This window comes from Palaemon carinicauda, chromosome 25 (assembly GCF_036898095.1).
Source record: "Palaemon carinicauda isolate YSFRI2023 chromosome 25, ASM3689809v2, whole genome shotgun sequence".
Lineage (NCBI taxonomy): Eukaryota > Metazoa > Arthropoda > Malacostraca > Decapoda > Palaemonidae > Palaemon > Palaemon carinicauda.
This window is the reverse complement of record NC_090749.1, coordinates 99280222-99298324: the sequence shown is the minus strand read 5'-3', so window position 1 is coordinate 99298324 and position 18103 is coordinate 99280222. Positions and strand designations below refer to the sequence as shown.

Sequence of the window (18103 nt, the reverse complement as noted above, 5' to 3'; positions counted from 1 at the left end):
CCCCCTGTGGAAGCTGCCAAAGAAGTCATTGTTGCTGCAGGTGTTCCTGGTAAGTCCTAAAGACAATTTCCATGCTTTTATATTTTATACATATATACTCTTCTTCTTCTTCTTTGTCTACATCTTTTCCCTCTTCTATGTGGGGTCGATGTTTTTGGTCAGCTTTCTCCATCTACCTCTGTCCCACACCTCATCACCGGTTAATCCCTTTGATCGAAGGTCATCCTTGATGCAGTCCACCCACCTTCGCTTTGGTCTCCCTCTCCTTCTCGTTCCCTGTACCGCCATTTCCATCACTCTCCTCCCATTTTACTGTTCATCTCTGCTCATGACATGACCATACCACTTCAGTCTACTTTCTTGGATCTTATCTGATAGTTTTATAACTCCTGTGGTACCCATAATTACTTCATTCCGTATCTTATCTCTTCTCATCACCCCACACATCCATCTCAACATTCCCATCTCTGCCACATCCATCTTCTCTTCTGTCTTCTTTATTGCCCACGTCTCCGTTCCATACATCATTGCCGGTCTCACAACTGTCCTGTATACTTTACCTTTCAACTTCACCCCTATTTTCCTGTCACATAGTACTCCACACACTTTTTTTTCCCATTCTTCCATCCTGCTTGTATTCTGTGGTTTATTTCTGCCCCCAGATCACCATCCTCTGCAACTGTTGATCCTAAATACCTGAAATTTTCAACTCTTTTCAATCTCTCTCCTTGTAAACTAACTTCCCCATTCTCGCCATTTTTCAATCTCAAATACTCTGTTTTTTTCCTGCTGATCTTCAATCCCCTATTTTCCATTTCTCTTCTCCACTCCTCCAGTTTTTCTTCTACTACCTCTCGCCTAGTGCTACACAGTATAACATCAGCAGAAAGCATACACCAAGGAGACTGATCTCTAATACCCTGTATTACTACATCCATGATCAGATCAAATAGGTAGGGGCTCAATGCAGAACCCTAATGTAGTCCCACATTTACTCGGAAACTTTTTGTTAGGCCTATACTGCTCTTAACATTTGCTTCTGCCCTTTCATACATATCTTGGGTGATTCTTACATATTTCTCAGGGACTCCTTTTTCTCTCATACATCTCCACAGCTCCTGACGTGGTACTCGATCGTATGCCTTCTCCATGTCAATAAAGACCATATGTAATCCTTTCTGTTTCTCCCGATGTTTTTCTATCGTCTGCCTCAAAGCAAATATTGCTTCTACAGTCCCTCTTCCAGGCATGAATCCAAATTGTTCCTCACCAATTGTTGTTTCATCTCTGAGTCTCTTCTCAATGATCTTCTCCCATATTTTCATAGTATGGCTTATCAGCTTTATGCCTCTGTATTTGCCACATTCCTGGATGTCTCCCTTCCCCTTATAGATGGGAATGATTAGGCTTCTTCTCCATTCCTCTGGCATCTTTTCCTGATTGAAGATCTTCTGTGTTAGGTCCCACAAGATATCTATGCCTTCCTCTCCAAGACTCTTCCATACCTCTACTGGTATATTATCCGGTCCTGCAGCTTTACCATTTCTCATCTTCTTTACTGCTTGTTCTACTTCTCTTCTAGTCACTCCTATGGTAACTGTCTTGTTTGGGAGTCCATCTTCAAATACTGTTTCTTGGGTTCTCCTCATTCAATAGTCCTTCAAAATAAGTTTCCCACCTTCTTTCAATTTCATTCTCTTCTGCTAGAACTATACCATTGCTAACTTTTATTTGCCTTATCTGTGTCAGGTCTTTAGATGCAGCATCTCGTGCCTTAGCAATTAATAATATTTTCTTCTCTCCTTCTGGTGTTTCCATTTCTTTATAGACTTCATTTAATGCCTCTACCTTTGCTTTTGCTACTGCTCTTCTTGCTTCTTTCTTTGCTTGTTTATAGTTTTCTTTATCCTGCTCTTGTCATGATAGATATGCCTTCTTCCTGGTTTTTTTCTTGGTTTTTATCCATTCTTGCACCTCATCATTCCACCACCATGATTCTTTATCATTTGGGGGTCTTCTTCATGATGACTTTCCGAGTACTTCCTCACCGATCCTTAAAATCACTTTACTATTCTCGGTCCACCATTCTTGTACATCCTCATGTAACCTTACTGCTTCCAGCACTCTTTCCTTAAACAAGACTTTCAGTTCTTCTTCTTTCAATTTCCACCACTTAATCTTTGGGTCCATTCTCGTCTTTTTACTTCTCCTACAATTCCTTAGTCTGCAATCAATTACCATTAACCTGTGTTGCACTGCTACACTCTCCCCATTTATCACCTTGCAATTTCTAACTTCCTTCAGATGGTATCTCTTACACAGCAGCAAATCTATCTGGCTCTCCCTGCCACCACTACTGTAAGTAATCAGTCTGTTAATCTTCTCAAAGAAGGTATTGATCATTGCTAGGTCAAAAGCTAATGCAAAATCAATCACTCTTTCTCCCCCATCATTTCTCTCACACACACTCTAACCTCCATGCACTCTCTCTATCCCTTCCCTAATTCCCAAGTGGCCGTTCATATCTCTTCCTATAATTACCCTTTCCCTTGCAGGAATTATTCCAAGCTCCTGGTCCACCTCCTCCCAGATTGTATCCTCCTCCTCTGTACATCCAGTTTGCGGGCCATAGGCACACACCACATTGACTATTGTGCTCCCAGTCCTAGATTTAAACTCATAATTCTGTCCATTTTCCTATTCACCCCAATCAAATTTTCCCTCAACTCTTTCCATAATATTATTCCTACTCCATTTTTTCCTTCCATATTTGCTCCACTGTAATATAATTTACAACCTTCGTCTAGTTCTCTTGCGTTATTTCCCTTCCACCTGGTCTCCTGCACACACAGCACTCCAATCTTCCTTCTCTCCATGAGGTCAGCCAGCGTTGGCCTTTTCCAGTCATCCTCTCCTCAGATATTTTCCTCTGAGCTTGCTTCTTTAACCCAGCCCGCCCATGACTGGGTAACCCTTGCCAATTTTTCGGAGGGATCAGGTGAGGGGAACGCCTTAGCATTATTTTCATTCTGATTATACTCACTGACCATAGTTGTTTTGGCTAATTTTTCATGGCCGGATGCCCTATTGCTGCCAACCCTCCCCATTTACCCGGGCTTGGGACCGGCACCAAGTTTTGAGGCTGGCTTTGCCCCCTCAGTGGCTGGGTTATATTATATATATATATATATATACATATTTATCTTTATAGCTACAAGAACCTTTTTCTCTAATGCCTCACCGTCTATCTATATTTGCTAATTTCTGCCAGCATATATGTGAATAAGTGCAATAGACTATAACAATTACTATTATTGGCAGGACTCAAATCATAGTAGGAGAAGTCAACATCCAGAGTATCTCACAAACTGAGCTCTTGTGCCCTGTCACGAAATCTGATCTTCATTTCTATTTAGTTTTCTTGGGTTTAATCAGCTGATGGGGATCAGTGACTCCAAAGAGAATTTGTGGCAAAAGAGGATGTAGTGATCTTGACTATTATTAATTATTATTATTATTACTATTATTATTATTATTATTATAATTATTATTTTATTTATTACTTGTGAGAGAGGAAAGAGAGCGTGCTAGAAATAGGAATGAATGGCGAGCGATTGTGATGCAGTTCCGGTAGGCTCTGCTGCTTCCTCCAGTGCCTTGGAAGACCGCGGAGGTAGGAGCAGTAGGGGCTTCAGCGTTATGAAGCTTCATCTGTGGTGGATAACGGGGGAGGGTGGGCTTGTCAGGCTGGGAGGAATGTAGAGAGGAGAGGTCCCCTTTTCTGTTTCATTTGTTTGATGTCGGCTACCCCCCAAAATTGGGGGAAGTGCCTTGGTATATGTATGTGTATTACTTGCTAAGCTACAACCCGAGTTAGGAAAGTAGGATGCTACAAGCCCATGGGCCCGAACAGGGAAAACAGCCTAGTGAGGAAAGTAAAAAAGGAAAAATAAGATATTTTAAGAATAGTAACAACATAAGAACATATATTTCCTTTATAAACTATAAAAACTTTAACAAAAAAAGAGGATGAGGAATTAGCTAAAATAGTGTGCCCAAGTGTACCCTCAAGCAAGAGAACTCTAACCCAAGATACTGGAAGACTACGGTACAGAGGCTAGGGCATTACCGAAGACTAGAGAACAATGTTTTGATTTTGGAGTGTCCTTGTAGAAGAGCTGCTTATCATAGCTAAAGAATCTCTTCTAACCTTACCAAGAGGAAAGTGGCCACTGAACATTTAAATTGCACTAGTTAACCCCTTGAGAGGAGAAGAATTGTTTAGTAATCTCAGTGTTGTCTGGTGTATGAGGACAGAGGAGAATCCGTAAAGAATAGGTCAGACTGTTCCATGTTTGTGTAGGTAAAAGGAAAGTTAACCGTAACCAGAGAGAAGGGTCCAATATAGTACTGCCTGGCCAGTTGAAGGACCCCATAACTCTCAAGCGGTAGTATATCAATTATATAGGCTTACAGGTAAAAATAAGAGTGGAGGAGATCTTTCTTTTTCATATATGTGTGTGTGTGTGTGTATGTACTTATGTGGGCCCTTCTCTTGCTACCTATCCATCCAAGGACTGATCAGACCTGATGGTGCTGAACTTTCCTAATTCAACAAAGCTTCTTAGAATAGTTTTTGAAGACTGTGAATATGGGACTCCTGAACTTGGTTAAATATAATAAAAATCTTTGACAAACAATCTCAAACTCATTAGTAGCCAGAAGAATTTTATAGTTTAAATTGTCTAAATAATTTTTTATACTTTGTGTTTATAATTTTCATATTGTCTTTAATTGCTATCTGATTCATTACTTTGAAACCTATCTCGAAAGTTAATTGCTTAACCATTTTTTTTATTCATATAGTTTCAAAATAATTTTTAGTTTTAGTTTTCAAAATTCCTCATATCATTGCAAGATAGTTTTGACATCATTCCGAAGAGCACTTTTTCTCAATAAACATAAATCAAAACTTGCTATAGAAGTCTTTTTGTTTTCCTGATACACATCACACAACTTAAATTCAACTATAAGAGCACAAGAACTTATCAAAATTGATTCTTTTAAACTTTAAAATTCCCTTCTCCCCCTATTTCTCATCCTATTAAGCCAGGGCAATTTATGGATCCCAGAAATAATAAGAAATTTCTTTTCTCTTTTCGAAAGTGACTCCCGAAGAGCATCCGGACTGCAGCTTCCACTCCACTTGCTCAGGATGTGTCATGGCAACACCCTCCTGCAGGTGGCGATTGGAGAGCCACAAATGCGTCAGGGACTTAGAGGAAGGTTCTGATGTAGAGGCTGTCATCTATGGACACGACGTGAGTAGTTTTGCATGTTTTGGGATTACCACTTGATGTAAGTTTTAAGGTTGTTCATGAGGCCAAGGCTAGGATACTCTCCTAGAGAGTATTCTTCTCTCCCACTGTTATCCCTACATTAAGGAGTCTGTTGCCTGATGCTATTTCTAATTTCATGGGGCACGGTTGGCACAGGGTTTTTGCGATCGCACACCTTTGCAGTCATCATCCACACTTATTAGCAGTGGCTCTAACCTTTGACTAAATATTCCAACTGCAAGGCAGCAGTGTCCAGAGTTATTGGCAGGGACCCTCATTTTTTTGCTAAAAAGCAAGACTGCAAGGCACCAGCTGTCCTTTTAGTCTCTTTCTACAAAATGCAGGATGTACGGTGTTAGTATTCTTGCACCCCTACCACAGGGCTAAAGACTGATCACATACAAACAAGATCAGTGCCAAAGCCTCTTCTCTACTGAAGCCTGGACGAGGAAGGACCAGGTAAAGACTGCTAATAACTAAACAGGTAAATCTATGGTCACCCCCCAAAACCCCCGATCCTTAAGCTTGCAAGGACGTTAAAGCTGGTAGGCACTACTGAAACTTCACACCAAGGGATTGGGAGTCAGGGATGTCTCCCATAGACTACCAACCACAACGCTTAAGAAAGTTGTTTTGCCTCTTTGATAAATACCACATCGTGCTAGTTAATTTTTTATGTTTCAAAATTATCTCATGATGTGAGTGGTTTGGATGTTTGCAAACTCATGTGATATGTGCAATTTTTATTGTTTGAGAATTACTACTTTATATAAGTTCTTTTGAATATTTGAGAATTTTAATGTACATAGGTTATTATGAATGTTTGAGAACTATTATTTGATGCAAGTTTTTTGTTTGAGAATTACCACATGACGTAAAGTGTTTTAATTTATGAAATCCACTCTACGATGTTAGTTGATGCGGGAGAATTGCTTTGGATGTTTGAAAACTTCCATAAGATTTGAGTTGCCTTGGATGTTAGAGAATTACCACATCATTCAAGTTGTTTGAAAACTCAAGAGCTATAAACTGTCATTTATTTCTGAGAAGCAGTTCATCAATGTCTTACAGGCCTTCCAGTTAAGACCTGTTTTGCAATAAAATACTTCAATAAGAAACTTCCTGGATGTGAAAACTTTCAGTAATATGACCCACAATGCTTCAGGTAATGATTTATATTTAATTGTTTTCTCAATCCTTCAGATTGAGACTCACAGTCTCAATCCTTCTGGTAAGGGATGATATTTGAAAGATATTTTTCTTCCTTTGCTTTCAGGAAGGTTACACCCAGAGGCGATTTGGGGAAGACAACTGTCCCATCATCACAAGGGACCCTCCTGAAATCCTCGTGCCCAAAGGAAAAAGCTGGTCCGTCAATCTTGACACTAAGAACATTGGAGAGGTATGTCTCCATTTGAATTTCATCATTATCACTGTTTTCAATACTGTCATGGCCTATGTTGTTTTTTTTTTTTTTAAATGAAAACTACATTTTAAGGATATTTATAAAACCTCCTCTGCCAGAACAGCTCTCTCAACTCTCCAAAATATTTACAGGAAAAGACGTTTGATGACGCTAAATTCAAGTGTCAGTTTTTGATAGAGGGTCACCGAACCATTGCAAAAGCCCGCCTCTGGTACAACCATATCTACTGTAATGAGGTTGTGTTTGACTACCATTCTACTACAGAAAACTTAGAGGTGCCCGTACGGGTCTTTTGGGGCGAGGATCATTATGTCGACAACCCAGACGATGTACACGGTGAGTAGGAAGATTTTAACTTGTTTCAGCCTCTATTTGATTAATCCTGTGGTAGCAGTAAGCAGTGCTACATAAACAAAGATGTTTTACTGAAATCTGTCCTAGGGTGTTAATCCATCAATGCTATAAGGCTCCATCTACAAAGGTGGCAACTCGGAAGGAGCATGCCGAAGCAAAGATTTAAAATATGCTTTTGATTCTATTAGAGGTAGAATTCTATAGTATAAGTTTATGGAACTTGAATACTATCTAATGGCATGAGAAGTAGAGTATTGATTTAATTTACAGAAAATTAGAGTAAAAAGTCAAAGAGCCGAGAGCTTGAGTAACAATTTAAATTGCAGAGAATATGACTACCAATTTCAGGGGTAGAGAGGTAGAGTACCCATTTAAGTTGTCGAGAACTGTATTACCAGTTCACGTGGCAGAGAACTAGATAAGTGTGAAACTGCTGATGTACGGAATATGAGCTTCGTTTCACTAAAGTTGTGTTGCTGTGAAACTAAGGACCAGCTGTTTTGTGCTTGTATCGAATTGAGAATGGATGTGGATAGTTTTATGAGTTTAATCTACATGTCAATGTGTGATTACTATTCTAAAAGTAACAAAATCTTTACTATTACGTACCTGAAGGATTTGCTATTTTGCTTAAAAATGTTTTATCAAGTATGTTGTATCAACAAAAATAATCTTTGTTTACCTCAAACAGTGACTGTTTATAGCTGCAGACACCTGGCAGACACATGTGACAAGTGCCAGGCACTTCCAGCCAAGTACAGATGTGGCTGGTGTGGCCTTAGTAACGCCTGTGAGTTCAGCAACGACTGTCCCGAAGAGGAGTGGATTCAATCTGGGAAACCATGTGCATCGGATGTCAACCAGGGTAATAAGCTTTCTTGGAATTGGCTTACGATTGTTCAGCTTTTCTTTCTACAGACTTTATGTATTGTTTTGTTAGGAAAGGTGCTAAGATAAGGCAGAATATCTGGCCACTTTCTTTTCTCTTATTATATAAGTTTGGGCTTTGCTTTATTTTCCCTTCTTGGTCTATCCCAATTCGTAATATCCTATGGCCGCAATGAAACAACTTCAAAAGTAAACGTCCGACCATTTATATCATCTTTTTAGTACTGTACTAATAAAGAAAAAGCCATCATCATCTTTCCATTGGCTGTTACTAATCACCTACGCATGACTCAGAAGTTTGAGAATATGAAGTCTATTACTGACTCTATTTCATTTTTAAACTAAAGGTATGTTGTAGTTGAGGTTTTCTTCATAAATAAAAAACAGTTGGTATTGGATCATGGATGAACTTGGTAGTAGAGAGATTTTATAACATTAATGTGCTGTATACAAAAAAATAAGATTCATCAACTATATTCCAATCTGTCCTACTCATACTACACCACTCCTCTGTCTTAACATGACACTCCTGGTCATTGGATATTGAGAACCTTGTTCTATATTACTTTTTAAATGAGAAAACTTACAAGTTAACTGACATTACATAATCTACCACTTATTATTTCAGATAACTTTGCTTTATACGGTCCTCCGGAGATGGAAGTGCTCGCCAGACCCTCGGATAAGGTCACGCTACCTTGCTCAGCCGGTGTACCATTTGATCTCGAGGTAAGATTTTGAATAGATGTAATTAGCTAGCTAGTTGGAGGTTTGAAGTAGAGGTAGTGGCCAAGCTTGAAGAAGATTTGGAATAACAGTTGTTGCAAAGCTGGATGAAGGTATGAAATAGAGGCAATGAAGGAAACTTTGAAATAGAAATATTTGCCAAGATGGATTTTGGGTTTGAGATACAATGATTGTAAGATATGTGGAGACTTTCGATAGTAGTTGCTTGTTTGGAAAACGCTCAAAACTAGAATATTCACCAAGCTTTAATAGGATTTGAAGTAAGAGATTTTTGCAAAATAGTTTTAATTGCTGAACTGGCTAGGTGAAGAATGGAAGTAGATTTACATGGCGAGTTGATTAATAATCTTTAAGTATATATGGTTGACTATCACAATTAATTGTAATGCAGACTACATACATTTATGTAAAAATTTAGAGGCTCAACTGAACATGAGTGACTGATTCACACACCTGACCACGAGGAGCCTGAGAAACAAGCATTGTGTGTATACACAAGGGCAGGAAGGAAAGATACCTCCTGTGCAGGTGTTAGACCTCATCATATGGAATACCAGCCCCTATTGTGTGGAAGCTCATAAAGTGTATATGTAAGCATATAATACCTGTTTCAGTACAACTGCCAAGGTATAAGTTTGAGAAATTCCGTAGCATTATATCAAAGCTCTATATGCCATTACCTTAGTCTCTTCATTTGTTGTGACATCGTTTTCCAGCTTTTTTTTTTTATATTTTAGGCTCGTCATGTGTCAGCTGCCATGATTTATGTACTAACAACCCACATGTTCACTCATACAAATACATGTGTATATAAGTATATATATATATATATATATATATATATATATATATATATATATATATATATATATATATATATATATATATATATATATATATATATATATATATATATATTCACATACAGTATATATATATATATATATATATATATATATATATATATATATATATATATACATATATATATATATATATATATATATATATATATATATATATATACTGTGTATATATATATATATATATATATATATACTGTGTATATATATATATATATATATATATATATATATATATATATACTGTGTATATATATATATATATATATATATATATATATATATATATATATATATATATATATATATATACTGTGTATATATATATATATATATATATATATATATATATATATATATATATATATATATATATATATTGTGTATATATATATATATATATATATATATATATATATATATATATATATATATATATATATATATATATATATATTGTGTATATATATATATATATATATATATATATATATATATATATATATATATATATATATATATATATACTGTGTATTTATATATATATATATATATATATATATACTGTGTATATATATATATATATATATATATATATATATATATATATATATATATATATATATATATATATATATATATATATATATATATATATATATAGTATATCCTTGTCATATGAATAAAAGAAATTCCTCTTCCTTTTCAGGCAAGATATTGGAGCCAAGAATATGTAAGTAAACTTTCCATATGTTTCAAGTTTCCTTTTGACCATTCTTCCTTTATACAGAGGATTATAAAATGGGATATGGGCTCAATCTGGGTCATCAGAAGCAAGGAGTTAGTTAACCCTCTTGGGTGCCAGAGATTTGAGTTATATGTTCAGAAAAGAAAGTATAGTTGAAGATTTAGTAAAGAAACATTTTCAAGTCCATTTATTATTATTAAGTTTATTATGTACAGAATAAGAGCCATTATGGCCCATGAGTTCTTTGTTGTAGTATTAGACATCATTATTATCGCGAGGTGAAAGGCACATTCATGCTGATTCAGCAATTATAGGCAAGTGTTTAGACACGCGCAAGAACAATGACTAGAATAACACATGTGGAAATACTACGGTGGTGTTAAAACAACAGACTCCTTCTTTTATAAATTGAATTGATTAAAGAGATTATGAAAGTCTTATAGTCGTAGATCAGTTGGTATTCTCTACTGTCTGTGTTTCCAAAATTTGCCCTTGGGCTTTCATCAAGGTATAATTATTATTATTACTTGCTAAGCTACAACCCTAGTTGGAAATGCAGGATGCTATAAGCCAAGGGGCCCCAACAGGGAAAATAGCTCAGTGAGGAAAGGAGAAAAGGAAAAATAAAATATTTCAAGAATAGCAATAACATTAATATAAATATTTCCTATATAAACTATAAAAACTTCTAACAAAATAGAAAGAGAATTTAGATAGTATAGCGTGCCTGAGTGTACCCTCAAGCAAGAGAACTCTAACCCAAGACAGTGGAAGACCATGGTACAGAGGCTATGGCACTACCCAAGACTAGAGAACACTGGTTTGATTTTGGAGTGTCCTTCTCCTATAAGAGCTGCTTACCATAGTTAAAGAGCCTCTTCTACTCTTACCAAGAGGAAAGTAGCCACTGAACAATTATAGTGCAGTAGTTAACCAATTGGGTGAAGACAAATTTTTTGGTAATCTCAGTGTTGTCAGGTGTATGAGGAGAGAGGAGAATCTGTAAAGAATATGCCTGACTATTCAATGTCTGTGTAGTCAAAGGGAAAGTGAACCGTAACCAGAGATAAAGATCCAATGCAGTACTGTCTGGCAAGTCAAAGGACCCATAACTCTCTAGTGGTAGTATCTCAACAGGTGGCTGGGGCTCTGACCAACCTACTACATATATATATATATATATATATATATATATATATATATATATATCTGTGTCTGTTTAACCTTTCCCTGGAATAACTCTTCCGTCAACAGGACATAAAATGGATGAGGGTTTCCGACGACGAAACAGTGGCCGTGTCTGAGAACAACATATTGGACGTGAGCTCCTATGATCGGCCCCGATTCTCCCTGGACACCGATGCTGGATGGGAAGCCGACCAAATGACCAAGTACGACCTGGTGATCAATCCCGTGCAGCTGGGAGACTTCGGTCTGTATAAGTGCGTCCTTACGGACAGGAATAACAACGTGACGGTTTCAAAAGCTGTGGTTTTATCTCTGGATGAAGATGAGATTTCTTACGGTACTAATTTTGTCAGTTTATTTTGTGCATGGTTGGTTTCTGTTGGGTAATTTGGAAAATAAAATCAGTGATATATATACTGTATTTCTCTATTAGCTTATTTCTAAGTGATTGTCTTTGTTGGCTGTAATAACATCATGAGTTTTCTCATATATGGGTTTTAAACAAGATGTTGAATATCATAAATTTCAGATGCTTAGCTTTATACATACATGCACACACACACACACACATATATACAGTATACTGTATATGTATATATATATATATATATATATATATATATATATATATATATATATATATATATATATATATATATATATATATATATATATATATATATATATGTGTGTGTGTGTGTGTGTGTGTGTGTGTGTACGTGTGTGATTATATAAGTATATGTGCTTATATATCAATGTTCTTGCTTATATGCATATAATTGTTCATGAGAGAGAGAGAGAGAGAGAGAGAGAGAGAGAGAGAGAGAGAGAGAGAGAGAGAGAGAGAGAGAGAGAGAGAGAGAATTCATACTTGCCCTTATCGCAGAATCATCAGGAATGCATTATGGGTGGTGCTAAGGATGAATGGCATAAAAGATAGTCTATCGTGACTGATTAATGTTTAGGAGAATGATTGAGAGAGTTACTAGTCTGTGTGTTATGGACATTGTGATTCTAGAGATCAGAGCAATGACTGTGGAAGTGAGTGCAATGTTACTGTATGGGAAAACGCGTCGCAAATTGCATGTAGCTGTCTTTAGGAGATACCTTGCTGCTTTGAGATAATAAATAGAAAATGCAAAAGCTAGTAAGTGCCTGCATGAGTGAGGTAAGGATTTGAAAGAACAATCGGAGAAATTGCAATTTGAAAGGTAGCATGGTATAGGAAAGGAGACAAAGTAATGCTTAGAATGTATGGAATAACTGTTGAGCCAGTTCTTTACGGGAGAGAAGTGTGGATGTTAAATACCAAAAATATTTTTCCACATAGGTTCTATGGGGGATCATAATATCTTGAGATAGCTAGACTGGTGAAAGGAGTGTATTATTTAGAAGAGACAAAAAGTTTTGTAAAGACAGGAAATAAGTACAGAAAACTCTTATATGCTGGAATATAGCTTTGAGGTTGTTCAGTACCAAAATAATCTTAGTAAGCATATTTTAATTATCTCTGCAGCTATCATATTTCAAACATACACTGTTCTCATGTTCTTGATTCTGTATAGACAGATGCCTATTCCCTGACCACTGGACGGGCCACTGGCACGCTACATACGACGACTTCTCGATTACAAACACCAACTTCGGAAATACTTTGTGCACAGCATCGCTGGAGAATAAATATTTGCTAAGGAATGAGTAAGTGGTCTAGAATTCGTGTTTTTTTTTTTTTCATGCTTGTTGTGAAAGCGGTAATTTTTTAGTGCAGGAAACTAAATACGTAATGATATAGAAAGAGAAGTACGTAATGATATATGTGTAACGGAATTGAAAGTAGCTCTATCCCTCTTTGATCAGTCAGTGTAAAGTTCAGTTCCTTTGGTAGTCGGCTCAAAACTGGATGGTTTTCATTTATTGCAGTAAAAGGTATTGTCTAATAAATAGGAAAGGTCAAAAGGATAGGTTGAACTTACTTGCCATAAAAAATCTCTAGGCTTTGTGGTAACAACAGCATCACAAAACAATGTAGGCTATTTCTTTGTACTATGGAATTTACAGGTCTTTCTACAGCTAACTGATGTGTGTAAGATTATGGTCATTAAAATCTCAATGACTTAATGTCGACATATGGAATTATAACACTGATATTCTCATTTAGAAGATATTTATTATTTGCTATTAAAATTTCGCCAATATTTTCAGCGACTACAAATGTAACATGTGCTTCATTATCCATGAGAAACATCCAAACTTGCTTGAATATAAAGAATGTAAGTATTTTTGTCATTGTCAACATTTTCATAGCTGAACAATAGTTTGGAAATGCAATCTCTTAATTGGTTTCCGCTATGCAATATTAGAGGGTGTATAACCCAACAAGGTCTTATAAAGGTAAACGATCTGCTTGTAAATACTTGTCACTGACATCACTATATCCCACGAGTGCAACCACCTTGAACTCCAGCTAATCACGATTAACTTCCATGACATTTTTGGAGATATTTATTGTCAAAAAAAAAATACAACAGACTAGAATCACTAAGTAAATCTGTCCTCCAGCTCCTTGCCTGGATGAAGAGGACCTGAACACCTTGTGCTCCCGGGTAGATGACTTTAATCTAACTCTCCTGAAGAAGAAGAACGGGGCCTCCCAGTGCCCCTTCCCCAGCAGGAGGACCTTCACCTATCACAATCCGGACGAGGCATGCGAGGACCTGCCGTCTACCATGATATCTGGGAGGAACAACACGGAATTAGTGTTTTGGTACCAGCCATGTGCTGGCAGCGAAGATAATTATTACTGTAAGTTGGTCAGAATATTATATACGGTATACCAAGTTAGGTCAAATGCATAAAATGTTGCTTGCTAGAGCAAGCTATTGAGGGGCTTCACTCCTAAAAATGAGAGGAAAGAATTTGCGTTGGCGGGGAAAACTATTTCTTCTCTGCCTTATAAAATTCACTAGTGGCAATCTTTAGTTTTATTAACTAAATTCTTATTTTTATACCTGAGTATGAACAAATATAAGTGCTATATTTTCCTACAGATCCAGCCGCATAGTAGTAGTAGTAGTAGTAGTGTGTGTGTGTGTAAAATTATAGCATCATTAGCAGAACTTAAAAAGCAAAAGCTTGCTAGACCTTCCTCACATCCAAAGAAAGCTTCATTTTTGTTCCTCTTCCAATCTCCAATAAACAGCCAGCAAAATCGAATGTGTTGCTACCTGGAGGGAAGGTGATTATTCTTACCTCCTCGGGAAACTGGAGAAACTCCCAGACAGACCCGAGAGATACAGGTGCTTCACCTACAAGGAGGTCCAAAACGAGGAACACATGTACGAGATGAGCTTGGGCAGTAGCGAGACGTGCGGAAAGCTTGGCGAGGACTTTGAGAAGTCTTTTAAGATCTTTGACGCAGCCATTGGTGAGATATTATCTTAGGAGAATCTTTGACTCTGCTGTTGGTGAGAAACTATTTTACAGGTTTCTTGACGTCGCTGTTAGGGAAACATTATTTCACCAAAGCATTTAGTAAATGCATAAGATGAATGACACAACTGTTGGTGAGGAATTATCTTGCAAAAATCTTTGTTTGTGTTGTTGAAGAAAGATGATATCAGCTTTATTTATAAGGCTGCATGTAAAACTGTGGAAGTGACTCGAGTTTATACGAGCATCCAGGTGTATAGGTGTTTCAGGAGACGAAAAGAGGTTTTCTGAGGGTCAGCTGAGTTTTGTTAAAGATTGACTAAACTTTTTGTTAATTGGTAAAGCTTTGATTAGAATAGACTCAAGAGGTGGTTAGGGTTCTTTAAGAATAGTATAAATGCAATTAAGTTATACAAATATCATTAAATTTGAATATTTGGCCTTTTAAGTCTAGAAGCATAGACAGTATTGGTTTTGAAGTATGTAAAGAAAATAGATCTATGGTATCTCTTGACCCTGTATTGAAATTAGGTCATAACATTTCAACTACATAACTAAATACAATTTTCTTATACTGTATACATGTTAGAATAGGAAATGAAGTGAGTGATTGGTTTCCGGTGAGAGTGGGGCTGAGACAGGGATGTGTGATGTCGCCGAGGTTGTTTAACTTGTATGTTGATGGAGTAGTGAGAGAGGTGAATGCTCGAGTGCTTGGACGAGGATTAAAACTGGTAGACGAGAATGACCATGAATGGGAGGTAAATCAGTTGTTGTTTGCGGATGATACTGTACTGGTTGCAGACACAGAAGAGAAGCTTGACCGACTAGTGACAGAATTGTGAAGGGTGTGTGAGAGAAGGAAGTTGAAAGTTAATGTGGGTAAGAGTAAGGTTATGAGATGTACGAGAAGGGAAAGTGGTGCAAGGTTGAATGTCATGTTGAATGGAGAGTTACTTGAGGAGGTGGATCAGTTTAAGTACTTGGGGTCTGTTGTTGCAGCAAATGGTGGAGTGGAAGCAGATGTACGCCAGAAAGTGAATGAAGGTTGCAAAGTGTTGGGCAGTTAAGGGATGTGTAAAAAATAGAGGGTTGGGCATGAATGTAAAGAGAGTTCTATATGAGAAAGTGATTGTACCAACGATGTATGGATCGGAGTTGTGGGGAATGAAAGTGATGGAGAGACAGAAATTGAATGTGTTTGAGATGAAGTGTCTAAGGAGTATGGCTGGTGTATCTCGAGTAGATAGGGTTAGGAGCGAAGTGGTGAGGGTGAGAACGGGTGTAAGGAATGAGTTAGCAGCTAGAGTGGATATGAATGTGTTGAGGTGGTTTGGCCATGTTGAGAGAATGGAAAATGGCTGTCTGGTAAAGAAGGTGATGAATGCAAGAGTTGATGGGAGAAGTACAAGAGGAAGGCCAAGGTTTGGGTGGATGGATGGAGTGAAGAAAGCTCTGGGTGATGGGAGGATAAATGTGAGAGAGGAAAGAGAGCGTACTAGAAATATGAATGAATGGCGAGCGATTGTGACGCAGTTCCGGTAGGCCTTGCTGCTTCCTCCGGTGCCTTAGATGAACGCAGAGGTAGCAGCAGTAAGGGATTCAGCATTATGAAGCTTCATCTGTGGTGGATAACGGGGCACGGTGGGCTGTGGCACCCTAGCAGTACCAGCTGAACTCGGTTGAGTCCCTTGTCTGGCTGGGAGGAACGTAGAGGGTAGAGGTCCCCTTTTTGTTTTGTTTCATTTGTTGATGTCGGCTACCCCCAAAATTTGGGAAGTGCCTTGGTATATGTATGTATGTATGTACATGTTATACAGTTTTAAAGTACTAGACATTATCATTCGCATAAAAAAGGACAGTATGAGCATGAGGGTATGGGAGTAGACAGCAATATAACACCAAAAATTGTACCATATCATCAAATCTACAGTTCTGAATGGGTGCATAGCAACCTCATCGCATCACTACAGGTCAAACGACAACAACAGTTTCTCAAGCAATAGGTTACTGAATACATTATATTTTAGTAAGACTAAATGCTGTGTTATAAAATGAAGAGTGATTGAATTAGATCTGTTCTATTGATGATTAAATCGCAAAACTTTGGATAGTTACGAACTTTAATTCATGATCCTTTCATATAACTCATTCTTCAAGTGTCATGTATTTCTTCATTCTGTCACAGGTTATTTTGTGTCATTATATTGATTAAAAGTATTAAAATGACTAATTTGACAGTTAATGAAATTTGTTTGCGCTAATCAAATTGTTCTTAAAATTTCATACTATTTTGATCATTAAACTTTTCAAGTTATTTATAATTAACTTGATTTATTGTTTGAAAACTAGGGAAATACTAATTAAAAAGCAATGAAGCTCAAGACTGTTAACACCACATTCCCTATCGTAGAGCCTGGACAGCCAATCATTGAAGGTTTTGGGTCGACCATCCAAGTGACCGAGGGCTATTCCATCCAACTGAAGTGCTCCAGCTATGGTGGGTTCCCTCTAGCCAGTTTGAGGTGGCTTCGGAACGACCAGGAAATATCCTCGGCCAGACGTATGCTCGAAGACAGGTCAGAGGCCATCATAAATATTCAAGTAGGACCTTTGGATGACGGCGTCCAGTACACCTGCGAAGCGACGAACACGGCCACGACGACTCCGCTCGCCGTCAGCACAGTTTTGACTTTCAGCAGAGGTATGAAGGCAGGGTATAACTTACAAAGTAAAGCCTCCGTTTGCATGTGGGATTAAAGACTTGTAAAATGTGCTTATGGTTTTGAGAAAGTTACTTACTCATATGTGTGAGCAGAAAAATGTCCTCCGTATCTTGTAACTTTCAGGAAAAAATGTCATTTATGTAGTCAACAAGTGCAATACTGTACCTCATACGTGTTAGTAAAGTTTAATAAGAATTTATAAAAGAAAGTCTCATAAACAGGAATGTTTGAAAGGGAGGACTACGATTAATATTTAGTTTAATAATCCTTTTTTTTCAAACAATTATGGAATTTTTTCTTTTTTCCATGGAAAGAAATTATATAGTAATTTGCATAATCTACATTGCTTTCTTCTTTATTAGGATAATCAAGAAAATTTCCATATAATATTTTTG

The 18103-nt window shown here is 37.1% G+C and overlaps 1 protein-coding gene across 2 annotated transcripts in view; it reads left to right on the top strand.

The window, feature by feature from the left end:
• Positions 1-18103, top strand: part of LOC137618727 (uncharacterized) — a 142771-nt gene that overhangs the window by 70737 nt on the left and 53931 nt on the right. For both annotated transcript variants that reach the window (XM_068348896.1, XM_068348894.1), the window contains exons 27-39: positions 1-49; positions 5167-5321; positions 6616-6741; positions 6897-7101; positions 7811-7984; positions 8636-8736; positions 10327-10350; positions 11620-11890; positions 13119-13251; positions 13756-13823; positions 14113-14355; positions 14753-14977; positions 17396-17686. The exon at positions 1-49 is cut by the window's left edge and continues 48 nt beyond it. In XM_068348896.1, coding sequence (XP_068204997.1) covers positions 1-49; positions 5167-5321; positions 6616-6741; positions 6897-7101; positions 7811-7984; positions 8636-8736; positions 10327-10350; positions 11620-11890; positions 13119-13251; positions 13756-13823; positions 14113-14355; positions 14753-14977; positions 17396-17686 — 2065 coding nt within the window. The remainder of the gene's footprint in view (positions 50-5166; positions 5322-6615; positions 6742-6896; positions 7102-7810; positions 7985-8635; positions 8737-10326; positions 10351-11619; positions 11891-13118; positions 13252-13755; positions 13824-14112; positions 14356-14752; positions 14978-17395; positions 17687-18103) is intronic.